Source organism: Homarus americanus, unplaced genomic scaffold (genome assembly GCF_018991925.1).
Source record: "Homarus americanus isolate GMGI-L3 unplaced genomic scaffold, GMGI_Hamer_2.0 scaffold24922, whole genome shotgun sequence".
Classification (NCBI taxonomy): Eukaryota; Metazoa; Arthropoda; class Malacostraca; order Decapoda; family Nephropidae; genus Homarus; species Homarus americanus.
The window spans coordinates 4,582,761-4,605,312 of NW_024722610.1; the positions used below are offsets into that span (position 1 = coordinate 4,582,761).

Sequence of the window (22,552 nt, forward strand, 5' to 3'; positions counted from 1 at the left end):
ATGCGCATCATCCTAGGTTGCCCAAAATCAACCAGAATTGTAAACATGAGGAAAGAGCTTGGACTGCCCTCCCTATCTGAGAGGATAGCTCTACTTAATACCATGTTTTGTGTCAAAGTTTTAAAGAACAATGGTTCTCAAACTACAACTCAAACTGAGTTGATGTTCTATCTAAGTAATCCCGACCATCTCGCCAACCTTCCACAAAAGACTCTTTCTGGGGCGTGGCTTCATAAAAGTGTTGCAGATCTCCTGAAACTGAATGTCCCAATCACCCCAGACGAACCTATTAATGCCATTCCTCCTTGGCTGAACATATCAGTTCCTATTAATTACACTCCTGTTGGTAGTAAGCAAATGTTAAACACCGATGTGGTGAGATGTGTTACACTAGAAACTATTAACAGACACATAAAGAGTATTAAATCAAGTGAATGTTATGCTTTTACTGATGGTTCTGTGCAGACAAACACAGGTAGAACAGGCTGTGCAATTGTAATATATAAAGAAAAAGAGATGATAGTGTCAAACAAACAAAGGCTGAACAACTGGGCCAGCACAACACAAACTGAACTAACTGGAATCTACTTAGCCACAGACTACCTCAAAGAAAATGGAGGTGGGGTGATATTCTGTGACTCTCAAAGTGCTTTGAAATCAATGAACAGCCCGTCAGGCTCTATGTCTAAAGTTGCATGTGATATTAAAAGGAATGTGATAACTGCCAATGAGAACAACTTTCGTATCGAATTTGTGTGGATTCCGTCCCATGTTGGAATCAGGTATCATGACCGTGCTGATAGACTGGCCAATGAGGCATGTAAGAAAGAAAATGTTGACCGTGACCTTGGTCTGTCCAATGCTGTAATTAAAATAATTCAAGTCAGAATCATGAACTCTGATCTAGAAGTGAGAAATGCAGAGACCTGACAGTTGTAGCATTAGTAAATATGACAAATTTTGTAACAAGAGGTACCGGTATGGCCAGCATAAGGACAGAACCAGACAATGTGATGTAGTCGTGGCCAGAATTAGGCTAGGATACAGACACATCTGGCAAGTTAGTAACGCTGTACCCATACCGGAACACTCAGCATGTAAACTTTGTGATAAACCTTTAAAGCATACACTTGAACACTATATTATTGAATGTGACACTGTCAAAGACTTCAGGCCACCTGACTTATTGTATCTTGAACTATGTAATTACTTCATTGAATCAGGTGTGCTTGAGGACATTCTTGCTGTTTATCCCAAATTTGCTAGCCCACACTGATTAGTCTTCAATTAGAATATGACTCCAATGCATGTGATCCAATGACCTACATATGCTGCTGGTGTATGTGATGTATTTCCTTATTTGTGTACGAACCTCTGTCCTGCGTGGCAGTGAACAGTGGCATTACCCACATGAATTTGACCTATATATAGTGTCAATGAATATGATGCATTCTTTGTGTACGAACCTCTGTCCTGTATGGCAGTGGAAAGTGACATTACCCACATGAATCTGACCGACGTATATGTATGTATGTGTGCGTGTGTGCATGTATATGTACATGTACATGTATATGTGTATGTATATACGTATATGTATGTATATGTGTGTGTGTGTGTTTACATATATGTATATGTACTGTCAATGAATATGATGCAACTCTTTGTGTACGAACCTCTGTCCTGCATGGCAGTGAACAGTGACATTACCCATATGAATCTGACCTATATGCATTTATAGTTGTTAATGAATATGATGTATTTCCTTGTGTGTGAACCTCTGTCCTGCGTGACAGCGAGAAGTGATACCACCCTCAGTGTCAAGACCTGACTGAATTACTCAGAATAGGCAAACTGTACTACAAGCTCTGCCAATAAATTTGTTAAACTAAAAACTGAGGAACTACAACGTTAACTGGATGGTTAAGGAGGGAGAGAGATGCTCTTCTTTGTGAAACAAAGAAGAACGGGAGGAGAGGATCTAGAAAATGTTGTTATTAAGGCTGCTGCTATTATTAAAGATATTCTTAGTAGCTATTTTTTTCTCTTCTCGAGTGAATTTTTACTTGTCAGTTATCCCTGTAATACACTGGTCTGAAGAGGATATCACTGACCATTCGCAGCTTAAGCCTGAAAGCTTATCGCCACTTCTGTAATACAAGTAAATTTTCTTTCCCGTTATCAGTACACTGTGTGACTGTATCGTTAGATTTCTAAGCTCAATATGAACCAAGGGGTGTTGAATGTAGTTCTGCACCTGTTGTACCACAGGTGTAGGAGAGGAGAGCTGTGGTGGAGGAAGGGTGAGAGGGAGAAGGGGTGTGGTGGGGGAGGTGGGGTGTTCGCAGCTTAAGCCTGAAAGCTTATCGCCACTTCTGTAATACAAGTAAATTTTCTTTCCCGTTATCAGTACACTGTGTGACTGTATCGTTAGATTTCTAAGCTCAATATGAACCAAGGGGTGTTGAATGTAGTTCTGCACCTGTTGTACCACAGGTGTAGGAGAGGAGAGCTGTGGTGGAGGAAGGGTGAGAGGGAGAAGGTGTGGTGGGGAGGTGGGGTGTGGGGAGGAGGGGTGTGAGGGAGGAGGGGTGTGAGGGAGAAGTGTGGTGGGGAGGTGGGGTGTGAGGAGGAGGGGGTGGAGGAGGGAGAGGGTGGAGGAGGGGTGTGTGGGGAGGTAGGGGTGGGTGGGGGAGGAGGGAGAGAGGGGGAGGAGGAGGGGAGGGTGTGTGGTGTGAGGGGAGGGGTGGTGGTGGGGGAGGAGGGGTGTGGAGGGGGAGGAGGGGTGTGTGGAGGGGAGAAGGGGTGTGGGGAGGAGGGTGTGAGGGGAGAGGGGGTGGTGGGGGAGGAGGGGGGTGTGGGGAGGGAGTGGTGGAGGGGAGGAAGGGGTGGTGTGGGGGAGGGAGGGGTGTGAGGGAGGAGGGGTGAGGGGAGAAGGGGTGTGGGGGGGAGGAGGGGTGTGGGGGGGGAGGAGGGGGTGTGGGGAGAAGGGGTGTGGTGGGGAGGGAGGGGTGTGAGGAGGGGAGGAGGAGGGGAGGTGAGGGAGGAGGTGGGAGGGAGAGGTGGTGGGGGAGGGGTGTGGAGGGAGGGGGTGGGGAGGAGGAGGTGTGAGAGGAGGGGGTGTGTGGAGGAGGGAGAGGGTGTGAGGGAGAGGGGTGTGTTGGAGGAGGGTGTGGAGGGAGGGGTGTGAGGGAGAGGTGTGTGTGAGGGGAGAGGGGGAGGTGTGGAGGGAGGAGGGGTGTGGTGGGGAGGAGGGTGGAGGGAGGAGGGGTGAGGGGAGGAGGGGTGGTGGGGAGGGAGTGGGGAGGGGGGGTGTGATGGGGAGGGGTGTGGGGGGAGGAGGTGTGGTGGAGGGAGGTGTGACACAAGGAGGGGTGTGGTGGAGGAGGGCCTTTCTGACACTAAACACAAGGAAAGAATTAAGGGGATGAGGGTGTAGGGGGGGGGGAAGAGTGGGAGGTTGTTTATTCAATAAAGCGGAGTGGGAAAGGGGAGAAGGGGGGACACAAGCACTCACTCACCCCGCTCTCACTCGGTTGAAGGTCTTACGCACACAGCCACCTCACTCACTAGAAGTCTGTGGACGTAACTCCTCATGCACAGGACAGTGTCTTTCCCCCACCCGCCATCTATTGTGCACCTCCCTTAGTGTAGTGCACAGTGTGTAAAGAAATGGAAGAAGAAAAATGCTTAGTGATCGGTGCCTAATAACTCATAGTTGTTCAAGTACTTAAAAGGAAGATCTATAGTGAACTGTGCTTAATGACTCATAGTAGCTGAACCACCCTAAACAGCAACAACAACAATGAACATGATCAACTATACCGTGGTATAAACAAGTGAGCTAAGGTAATTGGGGATTTCCTGAGTCATAATTTGGAGCGTCACCGCACACACACACAAGATGGGGTTTACCAGGTGTTACATCGTTAAGCAAGAATTTTCCTGAAACACTACAAGATAAACGGTCACGACAGCGACCAAACAACTTGTGGGAAAATTAATGAACAATTTGAGGAATATTTCTTCTGTTGTTCTGTATATATTCTTCTGATATAATATACTGAGTTTTAATACCAGATAGAGAAACCAGATATCAGATGAACAAAGATGTTAGAGAAATCCGACTGTGAGAAAGATTTAGGAGTAATGATAAGTAGGAATCTTAAGCCAAGTAAACAATGTGTATTTGGTCGAAACAAAGCTAATAAAGTACTTGGGTTCATACTATAACCGCCAATTAGGCGGTTAAAGGATAATCAGACTTGTCACGTTAAACTCGAATGTTATAATTCGGTCTAACCTGTTGAATACAATTCATTTTTGTATTTCAACTAAATCATACATGACAATCATAACTATGTAATTAGTCTAATCTTAATACTTACAATGAGTACTTAATTTGCCATATTTTATGTTTTCACAATGATAAACGATGCAATGGACACAGTCTACCTGCGTACACAATAAGTACCAGTTAAACTTACGTGTTTAAAGTCTCAAGAGAAACCAGGTTAGGTGCTGCCTCTGTGGTCTGAATAACTACAGAGAAACCAGGTTAGGTGCTGCCTCTGTGGTCTGAATAACTACAGAGAAACAAGGTTAGGTGCTGCCTCTGTGGTCTGAATAACTACAGAGAAACCAGGTTAGGTGTTCCCTCTGTGGTCTGAATAACTACAGAGAAACAAGGTTAGGTGTTGCCTCTGTGGTCTGAATAACTACAGAAAAACAAGGTTAGGTGTTGCCTCTGTGGTCTGGATAACTACAGAGAAACAAGGTTAGGTGCTGCCTCTGTGGTCTGAATAACTACAGAGAAACAAGGTTAGGTGCTGCCTCTGTGGTCTGAATAACTACAGAGAAACAAGGTTAGGTGTTGCCTCTGTGGTCTGAATAACTACAGAGAAACAAGGTTAGGTGCTGCCTCTGTGGTCTGAATAACTACAGAGAAACAAGGCTAGGTGCTGCCTCTGTGGTCTGAATAACTACAGAGAAACAAGGTTAGGTGTTGCCTCTGTGGTCTGAATAACTACAGAGAAACCAGGTTAGATGCTGCCTCTGTAGTCTGAATAACTACAGAAAAACAGGTTAGGTGCTGCCTCTGGTCTGAATAACTACAGAAAAACCAGGTTAGGTGCTGCCTCTGGTCTGAATAACTACAGAAAAAACCAGGTTAGGTGTTGCCTCTGTGGTCTGAATAACTACAGAGAATCCAGGTTAGGTGCTGCCTCTGTGGTCTGAATAACTACAGAAAAACCAGGTTAGGTGCTGCCTCTGGTCTGAATAACTACAGAGGAACCAGGTTAGGTGCTGCCTCTGGTCTGAATAACTACAGAAAAACCAGGTTAGGTGTTGCCTCTGTGGTCTGAACTTCCTGAGAAACAAGGTTAGGTGCTGCCTCTGTGGTCTGAATAACTACAGAGAAACAAGGTTAGGTGCTGCCTCTGTGGACTGAATAACTACAGAGGGAACAAGGTGTTGCCTCTGTGGTCTGAATAACTACAGAGAAACCAGGTTAAGTGCTGCCTCTGTGGTCTGAATAACTACAAGAATAAACAGAGAAACAAGGTTAGGTGCTGCCTCTGGTCAAGAACTACTGGAAGAAACAAGGTTAGGGTTGCCTCTGTGGTCTGTTGTGCTGCCTGAATAACTACAGAGAAACAAGGTTAGGTGTTGCCTCTGTGGTCTGAATAACTACAGAGAAACAAGGTTAGGTGCTGCCTCTGTGGTCTGAATAACTACAGAGAAACCAGGTTAGGTGCTGCCTCTGTGGTCTGAATAACTACAGAAAAACCAGGTTAGGTGCTGCCTCTGGTCTGAATAACTACAGAGAAACAAGGTTAGGTGCTGCCTCTGGTCTGAATAACTACAGAAAAAACCAGGTTAGTGTTGCCTCTGTGGTCTGAATAACCTGAAAACTGTGGTCTGAATAACTACAGAGAAACAAGGTTAGAGTGCTGCCTCTGTGGTCTGAATAACTGGAGGAACAAAGGTTTAGTGTTGCCTCTGTGGTCTGAATAACAAACCAGGTTAGGTCTGCCTCTGTGGTCTGAACAACTCTAAGAAAAACCAGGTTAGGTGCTGCCTCTGGTCCCAGATAACTACAGAGAAACAAGGTTAGGTGCTGCCTCTGTGGTCTGAATAACTACAGAGAAACAAGGTTAGGTGCTGCCTCTGTGGTCTGAATAACTACAGAGAAACAAGGTTAGGTGTTGCCTCTGTGGTCTGAATAACTACAGAGAAACCAGGTTAGGTGCTGCCTCTGGTCTGAATAACTTCAGAAAAACCAGGTTAGGTGCTGCCTCTGGTCTGAATAACTACAGAGAAACCAGGTTAGGTGCTGCCTCTGTGGTCTGAATAACTACAGAAAAACCAGGTTAGGTGCTGCCTCTGTGGTCTGAATAACTACAGAGAAACCAGGTTAGGTGTTCCCTCTGTGGTCTGAATAACTACAGAGAAACAAGGTTAGGTACTGCCTCTGGTCTGAATAACTACAGAGGAACCAGGTTAGGTGCTGCCTCTGGTCTGAATAACTACAGAAAAACCAAGTTAGGTGTTGCCTCTGTGGTCTGAATAACTACAGAGAAACAAGGTTAGGTGCTGCCTCTGTGGTCTGAATAACTACAGAGGAACCAGGTTAGGTGCTGCATCTGGTCTGAATAACTACAGAGAAACCAGATTAGGTGCTGCCTCTGGTCTGAATAACTACAGAGGAACCAGCTTTGGCGTTGCCTCTGTGGTCTGATTAGCTACAGTACCGATACCCTGCTGTCGCCTCCCCAAACCTCTCTCGATGGGCGAGGGCTGAGTCAGGGGATTATACACAAACAAGCTGCCCTTATTGCCACCCAACACCTCACCTCCTCTGGGTTTCTCCTCTTCCACCATCTCAACACTCTATATACTGTATACAGGCAGGCACACTCAATAAACATGACATGACTTACAGCCTAACATAGTGTTTGCTTATGTGTCATCCTACTCATTACTGCTTGCGGTAACACATACAAAGGAGTGTTAGTTACAAGACTAGAGAAGTCATCCTAAAACTATATCTTGCGCTTGTGAGACCTCACTTGTATTAAGCAGTTCAATTCTGGTCACGGTATTAAAGAATGGATATAGAATCCCTAGAAAGAATTCAGAGGAGAACGACAAAACTAATCCCGGGCATTAGGAACCTTGAGTACAGAGACAGGTTAAAGCATCTTAATTTGCACTCCCTCGAGAGACGTAAAGTGAGGGGCGATATGATAGAGGTGTATAAATGGAAGTCAGGACTAAACAAAGGGGACATAACAAAGGTACTCAAACTATCCAACCAGGAGCGAACTCGTAACAATGGTTTTAAAACAGACAAATTTAGATTTAGGCGCAAAATAGGTAAACATTGGTTTGGAAATAGAGTCGTGGATGAGTGGAACAAGTTACCAAACGTCATCATTAACTCGAATACGCTGGATAGCTTCAAACAGGTTGGGTGGATATATGAGCGATAGGGGTTGGGTGTAAATGGGACTGCCCAGTATGGCTCGCTGTAGTTTCCTCTGTTCTTATGTTCTTCTTTTTCTTCTTCTTGTCTTTTTCATTTTCTTTCTCAATTTTTCCTCTATCTTCTATACTTTCTGTTAGATTAGGTTAGGTTAAGTTGAAGGCCACTAAGGCTCCAGCCATTGTTATTATCGTCCCTTCTTTCCTCACACAGCCAAACTGTGGAATGCTCTGCCTTCTTCTGTGTTTCCATTCTCTTACAATGTGTCTCACTTTAAAAAGCTGGTTTCCCGGCATCTTAGTGGTGTAGATTAATACAGTATAACCTTTTTTTCTATATTTACAATTTCTTTCCGTTCTTTCTTTTTCGCCCCCCAGGCTCCGTTGTGGGTCGTTTGACCTGTGCCCGGGTGGGCTAATTCCCGTAAAAAAATATATATATATATAGTTTTTTACACCATTAGCTGTGAATGTACTGACAACACGCAGCTATATATATAAACTAAATGTGTGTGTGTGAGAGGGGCGGTCGTAGTAAACACAAATAGAACTGGGGGTCTATTAGAAGAACTACGCATTATTAAGAGTGGGGCCTATTAAGACTGGACCCCACCACCACCACCACCTACAGTAGATATAGTTATGCCTCGTCACGTGCTTTAGTGTTGGCAACCCCTCCACGGTGACGTCACGGTAGGATTATTTTGCAACATTGAGAATGTTGATTAATGCAGTGTGGCAATAACACATCCCACTAACACACCTTGCAGAGTGTGTGGCTGTAACACATCCCACTGACACACCTTGCAGAGTGTGTGGCTGTAACACATCCCACTGACACACCTTGCAGTGTGTGGCTGTAACACATCCCACTGACACACCTTGCAGAGTGTGGCTGTAACACATCCCACTGACACACCTTGCAGACTGTAACACATCCCACTGACACACCTTGCAGTGTGTGGCTGTGACACCCCTCCACACGTCACCAACATGCTGCAATAACACATCCCACTAACACACCTTGCAGAGTGTGTGGATGTAACACATCCCACTGACACACCTTGCAGAGTGTGTGGCTGTAACACATCCCACTGACACACCTTGCAGAGTGTGTGGCTGTAACACATCCCACTGACACACCTTGCAGAGTGTGTGGCTGTAACACATCCCACTGACACACCTTGCAGTGTGTGGCTGTAACACATCCCACTGACACACCTTGCAGTGTGTGGCTGTAACACATCCCACTGACACACCTTGCAGAGTGTGGCTGTAACACATCCCACTGACACACCTTGCAGTGTGTGGCTGTAACACATCCCACTGACACACACTTGCTGGCTGTAACACACCCACTGACACACCTTGCAGAGTGTGGCTGTAACACATCCCACTGACACACCCTGCAGTGTGTGGCTGTAACACATCCCACTGACACACACACCTTGCAGTGTGTGGCTAAACACATCCCACTGACACACCTTGGGTAGAGTGTGGCTGCAACATATCCCACTGACACACCTGCAGAGTGTGTGGCTGTGAACACATCCCACTGACACACACCTTGCAGAGTGTGGCTTATAACTTACATATTACCTGCAGAGTGTGGCCACCGACCATACCTTGCAGTGTGGCTGTAACACATCCCACTGACACACCTTGTAGAGTGTGTGGCTGTACACATCCCATTGACACTTGTGTGCATGTGTGACACATACCTTGCAGAGTGTGGCAATAACATATCCACTGACACACCCTGCAGTGTGGCTGCACACATCCCACTGACCAGTGTGCTGTAACACATCCCACTGACACCCTGCACTGAGTGTGTGGCTGTAACACATCCCACTGACACACACCTTGCAGAGTGTGGCTGACACATCCCACTGACACACACCTTGCAGTGTGTGGCAACACATCCACACACACCCACTGACACAGCAGAGTGTGGCTGTAACACATCCCACTGACACACACCTTGCAGTGTGTGGCTGTAACACATCCCACTGACACACCTTGCAGAGTGTGGCTGTAACACATCCCACTGACACACACCTTGCAGAGTGTGGCTGTAACACATTCCACTGACACACACCTTGCAGAGTGTGTGGCTGTAACACATTCCACTGACACACCTTGCAGTGTGTGGCTGTAACACATCCCACTGACACACCTTGGTGTGAGTGGCTGTAACACATCCCACTGACACACCTTGCAGAGTGTGGCAATAACACATCCCACTGACACACACCTTGCAGTGTGTGGCTGTAACACATTCCACTGACACACCTTGCAGTGTGTGGCTGTAACACATCCCACTGACACACCTTGCAGAGTGTGGCAATAACACATCCCACTGACACACACCTTGCAGTGTGTGGCTGTAACACATCCCACTGACACACCTTGCAGTGTGTGGCTGTAACACATCCCACTGACACACCTTGCAGTGTGTGGCTGTAACACATCCCACTGACACACCTTGGTGTGAGGGAGCGTGTTCCCACAGTATCTACACCACCCTCATCTTACTTACTTCTCTTAGTCTTACTCTTACTCAGTTCTGTCACCTATTCTTTTGGTAGCATGGTCGAGGGTCTAGGCACATGGGTATGGTAATTCTGGTATCAAGTCACTTGGACGGAAATAAAGGTAAAATACTGTGGGAGAAATGAATACACCTAAAGTACTCTAAGAACAAATTTATTAATATGAAATCAAAGGGGAAAAGATATAGTACTGTATTAATCATATAGCTACCAGGCTCAACTTCTGGGCTTATTGCAGACTCAGTACTTTCTTCTTTACTTATTTTCTTATTTACTTATTTTCTTATTTCTTTACTCAACAGTAATTACTCAGATCTTACATTCTTACCTCACACAACATTACTGGTGTTACATTACCTGGCATAATAGGACCAGTACCTTGGCCCTACTCACAATACATAGTACATGGCACTCATTGTAGATTACTTTACTCAACATACTCGTTAATAATGACACTAGCATATACAGGAGTCCACTACCCAACATGGGATAATTATTTCCAACTAATTATCCCTAACATACATGATACAACCCTCTCTGTGGACATATACTTCCAAGGAGTAACCCAGGGTAGAACACTAGGGCTCACGACGGTTGTGTGGTCGGTAGTAGCCAGACACATGGCGAGTCTGGGGTCTGGCCCAACGAGGCAGTGAAGCACATTAATCAGGCCGCCTCGGTGCCATCGTTTCATATATGATCCCTCCTGGGTATCTACTACAGCTGGGGCAGTTGTTGAATGGTTGAGCGATGCAAGAATCACATGGGATCTGGAGAAACATTGGAGCAGCGTCAGGGAACGGACTGGGAAGCATAACAACACAAACAACTCTCTTGTCTAGACGACAGACGTATTTACGTTATATTACCTCTTACACTGGGTGAATGACAATTCAAGTGTCAAAGCATGAACACTGATGAACACCCATGTTCACTACAATTGACTGAATTGACTGAATGGCTACACATAAACATACCTGGAGAAACATTGGAGCAGCGTCAGGGAACGCTTTCCCTGGGGATGCACGGGTATAAATACTCCAGAGTTGCCAGTGATCGCGACTCACGCAATGACAGTAATCACAAACAAACTAACTGTTACTCATTCAAAGATGACCCTCAGTTGACAAAGGTCTGGCGAATTACTTGAGTTGATTACACAGACTAATTCAAGATTGAGCTTCCCAGGAGAAAGTGGAATAACAAAGCATTGATAACTGTCTTCACAAAGGTAGGACTCTGGGAGGGAACACAAGTGTAGCGTCTATGGGGAAAAACACGTCTCTCAGGGGTCGCTAACTCACTCATGTTTTGCGGTCGTGGAGTTTAATAAGAATCATTGGTTAAATAGATCAGCAGTCAACGTGACCATGACATTGGATCATATTATACACCTTTGAGAGAAACAGTTTCTTCTTTATGACAATCTGTTGCTAGGTTAAGTTAGGTTATGTTAAGTTAGGTTAGGTTAAGTTAAGTTAGGTTAGGTTAAGTTGACTGGGCTTCACATTTTGCTTAGTTCTAGTACATCTCACCCTAACCTAACCTAACCCCTTCCAGATAGCATTGGTTTCTTTACTCTTCAGGTGGACAAGCTCAAATAAGGTTCCTTCAGTTAGTTTGTGTCATGGTAACAATTGTTGCATTGGCTGCTGTCCATGGTGCTTGTGACTATAGGCCGTTTATATCCAATGTGAAGCATGTACAAGGGTCAGAGCCTCCATCACACACACACACACATACACACGCACAGTACACCTTATCTATGCTTATCCGAATCCAGGTAAAAAAGTCACGGAAAAAAAGTCACAGGAAAAAAAGTCACAGGAAAAAAAAGAAAAGTTAACTATCGAATTCTCACATTTTTTAAGGTTAATATGTCAATCAGTTTCAGCAAAGGAATATGCAGAACTGATGGTAACCTAACCTAACCTTTATTACCGGCCACCATAAATTAATTGTGACTTTTTTTCCTGTGACTTTTTTTCCTAGCCAAAATTGTGACTTTTTTCTGTGACTTTATTACCGGCCACCGCTTATCCACCTCTCTCTCTCTCTCTTTTATTTCATTACTTCTATCTCACCCATTCTTTCTTTCTCTCTTTTGTCTTATTAGTAAATAACAGAAGAGTCGATAATTATTTGGGTGTTGTGTTGCGAAGGATCATTGGGACAGGGGTTGACTGTGGTGCAAGATTCATTCCAACCTAACCTAACCTTTGTCAACAATAAAGACAGTAGTAATGATGTAAATGTGGGCTATTTACAAGTATTAATTATGTAACTAGCATTACCCGCATTAACTAGACATGCTAAATGTGAACCTACCGTACCTTATAATCACTCATTTTCAAGTACCGGATGACAGTCCCACGCTATCCAAACACACACACACGTCAGACCTCTCCTTGCATTACCCAGGCCAGCCAGCCAACCCTCAGTGAGCTTAAACCTTGTATCGCGGACGCGCGTGAGAGGCTCGATACATAACAATAAATGTTCTCAGGTAAACAGTGTGTGTATACAATATAATAACACCATAACTAGTTTTTGTGTGGATATTAACTATTCTCAAACAGCTCCAGAGACTACACTTAACTCCAGCTGAAACTACAAGTGTGACGGTGTTGTAGATGACAAACTACAGTATCTACACGTCTACACCACGCTATTACATTACAGTGAACTGGTGACTAGTTCATTAGGTAGTAGCAGGTAGGGATTACCTGATCAGCTAAATTAGCTCAGCTAATTCAACCTAGTTGTGCAGCCTAGTGTGAGGATGGCAGGGCGGTGATGGTGACGTAAACAGGTGTTGCGGCAGGTATGTAAGCAGGTGTTGCCGCAGGTATATAAGCTAAACACTTGTCTCAAGCAGGTGTGGCCCCACCCTCACCCGCTCCCCCCTTCTCACCCTTCCACCACCCCTCTTACTTTTCCTTTTCCTTTATCCTCTTCACCACTGATCGGCTCGTTAGCCGCTTGGACGATCGGTCAGGTCTCTTTTACACACTGTTGGGAAACACTGGGCAGTGGGCATGAACTGGCTCCTGAATGTACCTAAACCTGCTCCAGTGATGGTCAAGTCTAGTCTTGAAAGAACTCACACTCGGTGCCGTCACAACACTTGTGGCAGATTGTTCCAAGAGTTCACAACTCTCACATCGAAAAAGTTGTCTCTCACAGTTTTCTGGACTTGTGGCTTTTACAACCTTGGTCTGATGGTCTCTGCAACGATCACTGACTGAGGCCAGGTTAATTTTGTAAGGTTGGTATTTCTGGTTGTGTGATGCATTGTGTAGCCAGTATGGTGTATTTTTTATATCACATATAGTTAATACAGAGATATTAGCTGGAATCACCCGCGTAAATGAGCGCTGTTCAGAATTCTTGGTCCGGTGTGACATATTAATTAACACCATAAAGCTGTAAACATTTTTTGTTGACTGTACCTGTATATTCCCCCTGAAATATTTATAAACTTCGATTACTTCGCCTTGCGCCCGTCACACGCGCAGCCCTCACCTCCCTCCCTGGACACAGCCAAAACATGGTCGCTCAAAGCAATTACTCATATTGTTCTTTTGTCGACCATGTTCCTCTCTCTCTCTCTCTCTCTCTCCTAACTCTTTCTCATGTCTCTATCTCTGTTACCCGGCATCACATCCTGCTCCGACCAAAATACAACGTCCCCCCCCCCTACTATCATGTACCAGTAAGGATAAAACACACACATTATACCAAAAGGAGAATCGACTTTAGCGTAAAAGCCAACTTGTATTATCAGCTGTCTCCACCACTACTTCACAGGAAGGGGGGGGGGATTACAAAAGAGAGAGAGAGAGAGAGAGACTGTTGAGTGTTGGTACATCAATATTTGTGAGAGCTGTCTTTGTGACGGTTAACATCTGTGACGGTTAATATTTGTGACGGTTAACATCTGTGACGGTTAATATTTGTGACGGTTAACTTCTCTGACGGTTAATATCTGCGACAGTTAATATTTGTGACGGTTAACATCTGTGACGGTTAATATTTGTGACGGTTAACTTCTCTGACGGTTAATATTTGTGACGGTTAACATCTGTGACGGTTAATATTTGTGACGGTTAACATCTGTGACGGTTAATATCTGTGACGGTTAACATCTGTGACGGTTAATATTTGTGACGGTTAATATCTGTGACGGTTAATATTTGTGACGGTTAACATCTGTGACGGTTAACATCTGTGACAGTTAAAATCTGCGACGGTTAATATGTGACGGTTAACATCTGTGACGGTTAACATCAGTGACCACCGAAGGGTCAAGACGTACCTGGCGCTCCTCTAGGAGCAGCCAGGTCAACTGTTAAGTTGGCCCATACCAAACCCCTCCCCTGAACCCTCCTCCCCACCGGAATATCAACAAGTTCTCGCCAGAAGTTGCAATTTCATTTAGGAAAGGAATGGAACCAGTGTTAAACAGAGGTGAACAGTGGTAAACAGTGCTTAAGTCAGTGAGAACAACTCAACAGTAACAGTTGTACCCAAGTTAACTTTCACACAGTGAGGTCCCAGGTACCCAGTGATAACAGCCCGTGAGACCCATGTGTTACTCCGTCTACGATAGGAAGGATTAAGACCACACCTCACTCATATAACACCATCGGTGAGGGAATTACTACACCACGTCAGGTCCCTCATAACACCGTCTGTGAGGGAATCATTACACCACTCCCCCTCCCTCCCTCACACTCCCCCTCCCCCTCCCTCCCTCACACTCTCCCCCTCCCTTCCTCACACTCTCCCCCTCCCTCCCTCACTCTCCCCTCCCTCCCTCCCACTCCCCCTCCCTCCCTCACACTCTCCCCTTCCCTCCCTCCCACATTACACTTTTTAAATAAACAAAGGGAATTTCCTTTGACTAGCAGCATCAGTATAGTAGTAGGTAGTAGGCAGCTATCAAACAGGGAGGTACTACCGCCTGGGAATATATTGGAAGCATAATGTGTTGTCTAATGGTAGACCCTGCTGCCAATATGGCATCTCAATAATTGTGACCAAGTCCCTGTCTTTCTGCCTCATATACACATAATTGCAGGCTCTAAATTGTTTCTTTTCTTAGACAACACAACATACATATATCGTTTCTCACTAGTTTTGTCTTCCATTATTATTATTATTAAGAATGGAGGAAACTACAGCGAGCCATACTGGGTAGTCCCATTTACACCCAACCCCTATCGCTCATATATCCACCCAACCTGTTTGAAGCTATCCAGCGTATTCGAGTTAATGATGATGTTTGGTAACTTGTTCCACTCATCCACTACTCTATTTCCAAACCAATGTTTACCTATTTCGCGACTAAATCTAAATTTGTCTAATTTAAAACCATTGTTACGAGTTCGCTCCTGGTTGGATAGTTTGAGTACCTTTGTTATGTCCCCTTTGTTTAGCCCTGACTTCCATTTATACACCTCTATCATATCTCCCCTCACTCTACATCTCTCAAGGGAGTGCAAATTAAGATGCTTTAACCTGTTTCTGTACTGCTCGTGGACTACGTACCTGCGTCAGGAAGGACGTCCCCTATCAACCTCTCGACCTCCTCCTAGTCGCTGCAACTACCGACGTACACGTCATCACACTCACTCTAAAAAGTTAATCCCTTAATACTGTTAATGCCTACGTGCCTCCCTCCAACCCCACCATGCCACAGTCCCCAGCCGTCACCAACACCCCTTCCCCCTGACCAATATCCCTCCTCCTACAGACAGGCATGACACTTGACTTATTAGGGACCTGTTACGCCTCGCTATAAACAGCTGTAAACGCTTTTGCCCTTCGCCCCAGGATGTGAGAAGGTGCCCAATAAACTGAAAAATCTAACTTGATTGACCTGTTACAATGTTGTCAAGTTAACCATTGTCTTAGATCCGCCACTATGATGATATATGTATGTATATTATGTATGCTGTATGTATATTATGTATGTGCTCCATTTATATACACTATTTATTCAGCTTAGCTAGCAGCGTGTGGCTATGTATTTACCATGTCCCACACGCTTAATTAATGTGCCTGGCGACATATGGGAGCTGTTAATGTACCACTTGCCACATGTCGCCTAGAGGCTAGTTGACCCCCATACAGAGTAAGGAGTGCTACCTCCCTTGTGTACATACCTTCGTTTATCCAGTAAATAGAACCTACGAAAACTCTACAGGTGTTTGTGTTCGCTCCTGTAGATAGAACTTGATCCCCAGAACACATGCAATATACAGTAGTTGTTTAATATGATCTAAATATAATTACAACAGGTGAAACACAAAACCTTGAAGAACATCCTCCCCACAAGTGCAAGGCGAAGAGCACAAGTGTTTAAAACGCCCAACAAAGAAGTATTCAGAGTTGACTCATGCATTAATGGCGGAAATGCCTGAATGGTCATGGATTATGTCGATAAGTTATATATAGTGCTATTACAAAGTTAGGTTTCGTTAGGTTAGGTTGAAGCTAAGATTCCCAGTTCACATGCCTAGTTTTCTCCTGGTCCCGAAATTCCATGCAATCCTTCTTCCAGGTGGTGGTGTGGCCAGGTGGCAGCATGAAGGGGCACTCGAGACAACACGTGTGTGCCTGGGTGTTGGGGGCTAGCCTGGTCCTCATCATTATCAACCACTTCATATACAATGACTTACTCAACGATACCCGCATTAAAAGTAAGAATCTTCCTCCACTTATACTACTATAACTTGTTTTTATTAATGGCCTACAGCCTCCCCCAATAGCCACACCTTCGCCGCCATTTTCTTACCTTAATATTAAATAGCCTAATACATAATTAACTGCCCCTAGCTGTGTTGAGTCGGTTAAGCCGCAGATCTATACACCATTCAGTGACTGTTGCCCCATAGTCAATATCTGCGACTGTTGTTGGCTTTGGGGCCGAAGATCTCGATCCCCTGAGACACAACATTGCATAGTAAGCAGAGAGGAGGGTAGGCGAACAACGGGAAACAACAGACAGAAAGAATAGCTACATACATAGACAAATACACCAACAAACAGAAAGACAAACAGAAAAAACACCAAATGATGCTGTTCTAAGAGTGTGTTAAGGGAGCATCAAGGTTAACGCGACTGACCTAACACTATCCCCACAGGTCTACCGGCGGCAACTCAGGGCCACCAGGATAGCGGTCAACAAGGTCAGGCTAGAGTAGGTCATCAGCAGTACCGTGATAGAAGATTGGTCAAAGAATTGGAGGACATCCAGAGGCAGATATCTCGACTAGCTGGTGAGTGGGGTGAGAGTATGGTGGTGAGTGGGGTGAGAGTATGGTGGTGAGTGGGGTGAGAATATGGTGGTGAGTGGGGTGAGAGTATGGTGGTGAGTGGGGTGAGAGTATGGTGGTGAGTGGGGTGAGAGTATGGTGGTGAGTGGGGTGGGAGTATGGTGGTGAGTGGGGTGAGAGTATGGTGAGTAAGAGAGTATGGTGGTGAGGGGTGAGAGTATGGGAGGGAGAGTATGGTGAGGGGTGAGGGGTGAGAGTGGTGGTGGTGAGGTGGGTGAGAGTATGGTGGGTGGGGTGAGAGTATGGTGGTGGGAGTGGGGTGAGAGTATGGTGGGAGTATGGTGGTGAGGTGAGAGATGGGTGAGGGGTGAGAGTATGGTGGTGAGGGGTGAGAGGGTGAGGTGAGGTATGGTGGTGAGGGGTGAGATGGTGGTGAGTGAGGGGTGAGAGTATGGTGGTGAGTGGGGTGGAGAGTGTGAGTGGTGGGTGAGGTACAGGTGGGAGGGGTGAGAGTATGGTGGTGAGGGGTGTGGGGTGAGAGTATGGTGGTGAGTGGGGGTGAGAGTGGTGGTGAGTGGGTGAGAGTAGTGGTGGGGGGAGGTGGTGGGTGGTGGAGGGGGAGAGTATGGTGGTGTGGGGTGAGAGTATGGTGGTGAGTGGGGTGAGAGTATGGTGGTGAGTGGGGTGAGAGTATGGTGAGTGGGGTGAGAATATGGTGGGGTAGGGGTGAGAGTATGGTGGTGAGGGGTGAGAGTATGGTGGTGAGTGGGGGGAGAGTATGGTGGTGAGGGGTGAGAGTGGTGGTGAGGGGTGAGAATAGGTGGTGGTGGGGGTGTGGGTGAGGTATGGTGGTGAGTGGGGTGGTGATGTGGGGTAGTGAGGTAGTGGTGGTGAATATGGTGGTGAGTGGGGTGAGTTTGGTGACAGGTGGTATGGTGAGTGAGAGGTGAGGGGTGAGAGTATGGTGGTGAGGGTGAGATGGTGGTGAGTGGGGTGAGATGGTGGTGAGTGGGGTGAGAGTATGGTGGGTGAGGTGTTGGTGAGTGGGTGAGGGTGAGAGTATGGTGGGTGGGGTGAGAGTATGGGTGAGTGGGGTGAGATTATGGTGGTGAGGGGTGAGATTATTGTGGTGAGTGGGGTGAGATATTGGGGTGAGTTATTGTGGTGAGTGGGGTGAGATTATTGTGGTGAGGGGTGAGTATTGTGGTGGAGTGGGGTGAGAGTATGGTGGTGAGGGGAGATGGTGGTGAGGTGAGAGTATGGTGGTGAGTAGGGTGAGAGCAGGTGGGGTGAGAGGATGGTGGTAGGGGTGAGAGATGGTGGTGGGTGGAGAATATGGTGAGGGGTGAGGGGAGTGGGGTGAGAGTATGGTAACGGAACAGGTGATGGATATGTGGAGATGGTTAGGTTTAGGTTAAGGTGGTTAATTATCAAGTAAAAAAAATAAACTAGGGTGTCTAATCATCAGGTGATCCGCGTCTGTTTTCCTACCCCAACTACACGTACTAATAGGCCAGGTGAGGTACAGGTATATCTTCATTACTTATGTATATTTGTGTGTGTGTTTTTTACGGGTATTAGTCCACCCGGGCACAGGTCACTGACCCACATCGGGGCCTGGGGGGCGAAAATGTAAAAATAATGATGAAAATAATAATAATTCAGATAAGTACAATTTTTAATAAAATATACAAAAATAAGAATAATGCTAACAATGATAATAATAATAATAATGATATAATAATAATAATAATAATAAATAAACATAAAGAAATACAAAAATGAAAAAAAGATCAAGAGTGAGAAACAATATATGTATGTTGTGTTGTCAATGGTAAGAGAAACAATTGAGACCCTGCAATTGTGTGTAAATGAGGCAGAAAGACAGATTAGCAACCTGGGACTTGGTTACCTGCTTCCACCTGTGTCATGTTATTTATTATGTATCCCACCTTCATCTCTGTAGTATATGTGTCCTCAAATTTGTTAGTTGTGTGTCCAATGTGTGTTTAGATGCATAGATAGATAGATAGATAGATAGATAGATAGATAGAGAGAGAGAGAGAGAGAGAGAGAGAGAGAGAGAGAGAGAGAGAGAGAGAGAGAGAGTGTGTGTGTGTGTGTACCTAGGATGTTTATACACAGGAAAACGGTTAGTTCTTTCCTGTTTTGTGTGACAGTCGTTACGGTTACATAATGTGAAGAACTAGTCCTCTATACATGTACTATATGCTGTACTGTACACCGCTGTGTGTTCCCCCGCAGGACAGAAGGCGGTGGTGGACGCTAAGTGGGCGGTGGGGTTGAAGGCGGTGATAGCAGACTTGTCCCCCAAGATGGCCGTGACCAACCTCTCAACCTGGGACTTCTCCGCTAGACTCAAGGACATGGAACCGGCGCCACCCTCGCCAGGAAGGACCAGACACGTGTGTCCTGAGGTGTATCTGGGTCCTAAGGTTGACAACTTCCGGTTCCACGGGATGGAGGCAGAGAAGTGTAGTTACGTGCCGCCGTTCCGGGAGGTGCTCACCGTGGTGCTTCCCGCCTTCTCTTGGTCGCCTAACACCACCACCTTCGTTATCTCACAGATTAGGAAGTTTTACGACATCCCCATTGTTGTTATAAGTGAAGCACCTAACATTACACACAACATGACGGATGTTACGACTGTCAGTTATAATAGTAACGGCTTCTATGATGGGTCCGTACTCAACAAGGCCATAAAGCAGATAACTACACCGTATGTGTTAGTTGGGATGTCGCTGGCGCACTTTGACAACCAGTCATCCCTGGAGCGTCTGGTACGTGTTCTGGACGATTTGGAACATGTAGAGGTGGCGGCGGGCGCTGCCAGGGACCTTCAGAGTCACTGGATTCACGGCTGTTTGCAGCAGCGCCTGGCCGACTACCAGGCCCTGTACACCACGGGCTACTACTACTCCAAGTACGAGTGTATGTACTGTGATGACCTGCTGACGCCTTTCATCACCTCTACCAAGTTCATCAACAGTCTGCCCTTCGCGGACACACTCAGCGGGCCAGCTATGTATCGTGAATGGTTTAATAAAGTGCGAGCGGCGGGCCACATGGCCATGGTGTGTCCTGACGTCATGTTTTACCTCACTAGTCACGTCAACATGATCAAAGAAGACTGGCAGAAGGTCGCACGTCTCTGGAACATAGAGAAAGTCACGTCTTACACAGGACACGTCCACAGTTTCTCCTGTAAATCCGTTGATATATCCTGTAAGGATCCTCTTAAGAGAATTAAGTCCTTCCTCCTTCCCCCGTGCTGTAGAGCCATCATGGAACAAGAGCTCGACTACCTGCTGGACTACGGCGACGAACACAATCTACATTATGAGCTACATGCCGGGTCTAACCTGGGGGCCGTCAAGATGGGCGGCTACTTACCCTGGGACTACGATAGTGACATACTATTTGAGCAACAAAAATACGATCAATGGCTTAAGATGAGAAAGTACATCAAGAAACGCAAATGTACCTTGAACGTGGTAAAGGAGAAAGTATACTTCGTTATTAAGTGTCCATATTTCTTCCTCGAGTTTTACTCCCACGGGAATGTCACTAGACAGTGGCTGCCGGCCGAGTACAGAAACACCCCAACGAAAATACTATACGCTGGTCGCTGGAGAAATGTGGTGGCCAACCCAGGTCTCATCGCCAGGAACTACATAGGATTCGAGTACCTGAAACACGCCTCTCACTGGAGGACTCATAGTACGACAGATATAGGTAAGGCTAAGGGTGGCTACGAGAACCCTGGAGTGTGGCAGAGATGTGAGAAACCCGGCCACCACTCCTGCTATGACAGATACCCGGGTGATGGTAACTTACCATTCCTAAAGCCCTTCCTCCACCCCTAGTACGTGTGTCTTAACTCATCATCAGTCATCATACGAGAGGGGTTAAGCCATAACATTCATTCTCTAGAAATTCTAATTCGGATCACCTGAAGAATCGTCGCCCCAGAGTCCGGTGAGATATCCTGGGGCGACGATTCTTCAGGTGGCAACACCTGGGGTGACAATTCTTCAGGTGGGGTCAGGAGCCTCCACGGTTGTTAATCTTCAGGTTAGTGGAGTCAGGACCCTCCAGTCAGGTAGGAGGACTATACATAAGAACATAAGAAAATAAGGAGTCTGCAATAGGCCGATTGGCCTGTGCATGGCAGCTCATGTCGAGAGTTACTACCACTCTCTATCATCCATGAATCTATCTAGCCTCCTTTTGAAACTTTCCAGAGTTCTAGCACTTACCACAAAGTTGCTAAGCTTGTTCCACTCGTCCACCACCCTATTTGTGAACCAGTTCCTTCCTATCTCCCTCCTAAACCTAAACTTATCCAACTTAAATCCGCTGCTCCGAGTCCTATCCTGCTCGGATATTATAAGAACTTTATCAATATCCCCTTTATTGATTCCTTTCACCCACTTAAATACTTCTATCATATCTCCCAGCACTCTTCGTCTTTCTAGGGAATGCAAGTTAAGTTTCTTTAACCTATCCTGATATGGAAGGTTTCTAAGTCCCGGAATCATTTTCGTCATTCTTCGCTGCACCGACTCTAGTGAATTGATATCCATTCTATAATAAGGGCACCAGAACTGAACCGCATAATCGAGGTGCGGCCTGACTAGCGCAAGATATAGTTACAATAAGACCTCTGCACTCTTATTACTTACACTTCTAGATATAAAACCCAATGCTCTATTTGCCTTATTTCGAACATTAACGCACTGTTTTTTAGGCCGTAGGTCCGGGCTTACAAGTACCCCTTGGTCTCTTTCACAAGTCGACTTCTCTAGGTTGATGTTGTTAAGGCTGTATACATTGTCAGTATTTGTTCTTCCAATATTAAGTACGCTGCACTTGCTGGTGTTGAATTTCATTTGCCATTTTTCAGACCATACCTGCAGTTTATTTAGATCCTCCTATAATGCATTTGCATCCTGCCCTGAATTAGTCTGCCTCCCTATTTTGGTGTCATCCGCAAACTTGCTTATGTCACTGCTGATCCCAGTATCTAGATCGTTTATGTCGATTATGAACAAGGGTGGGCCTAGTACTGACCCCTGGGGAACCCCACTGGTTACACGGCCCCACTCAGATTTAACACCATCTACGCTGACCCTCTGCGTTCTATCGGTGAGCCATGATTTTATCCAATTTAAAACTTTCCCCTCGATACCATGAGCCTTAATTTTTCTC

The 22,552-nt window shown here is 45.8% G+C and overlaps 1 protein-coding gene across 3 annotated transcripts; it reads left to right on the forward strand.

Annotated features, from left to right (window-relative positions):
* Nucleotides 1-3,543: 3,543 nt before the first annotated feature.
* Nucleotides 3,544-21,373, forward strand: LOC121862915. Of its 3 annotated transcripts, none has more exons than XM_042361326.1 (4): nt 3,544-3,846; nt 16,606-16,744; nt 17,189-17,323; nt 19,586-21,373. In XM_042361326.1, the coding sequence occupies exons 2-4, from the start codon at nt 16,630-16,632 to the stop codon at nt 21,205-21,207; spliced, it is 1,872 nt and encodes a 623-aa protein (XP_042217260.1). In that variant the 5' UTR covers nt 3,544-3,846; nt 16,606-16,629; the 3' UTR covers nt 21,208-21,373. The 3 variants fall into 3 exon arrangements, with proteins under 3 accessions (XP_042217260.1, XP_042217262.1, XP_042217261.1); XM_042361328.1 differs by lacking the exon at nt 3,544-3,846 and adding an exon at nt 12,454-12,543; XM_042361327.1 differs by lacking the exon at nt 3,544-3,846 and adding an exon at nt 13,151-13,305.
* The last annotated feature ends 1,179 nt before the right edge of the window (nt 21,374-22,552 follow it).

Coding starts and splice junctions, on each gene's coding strand:
- LOC121862915 (XM_042361326.1), top strand. CDS start 16,630: ATGAAGGGGCACTCGAGACAACACGTGTGTGCCTGGGTGTTGGGGGCT. Junction 16,745..17,188: donor CAACGATACCCGCATTAAAA/GTAAGAATCTTC, acceptor CTATCCCCACAG/GTCTACCGGCGGCAACTCAG. Junction 17,324..19,585: donor GCAGATATCTCGACTAGCTG/GTGAGTGGGGTG, acceptor GTTCCCCCGCAG/GACAGAAGGCGGTGGTGGAC.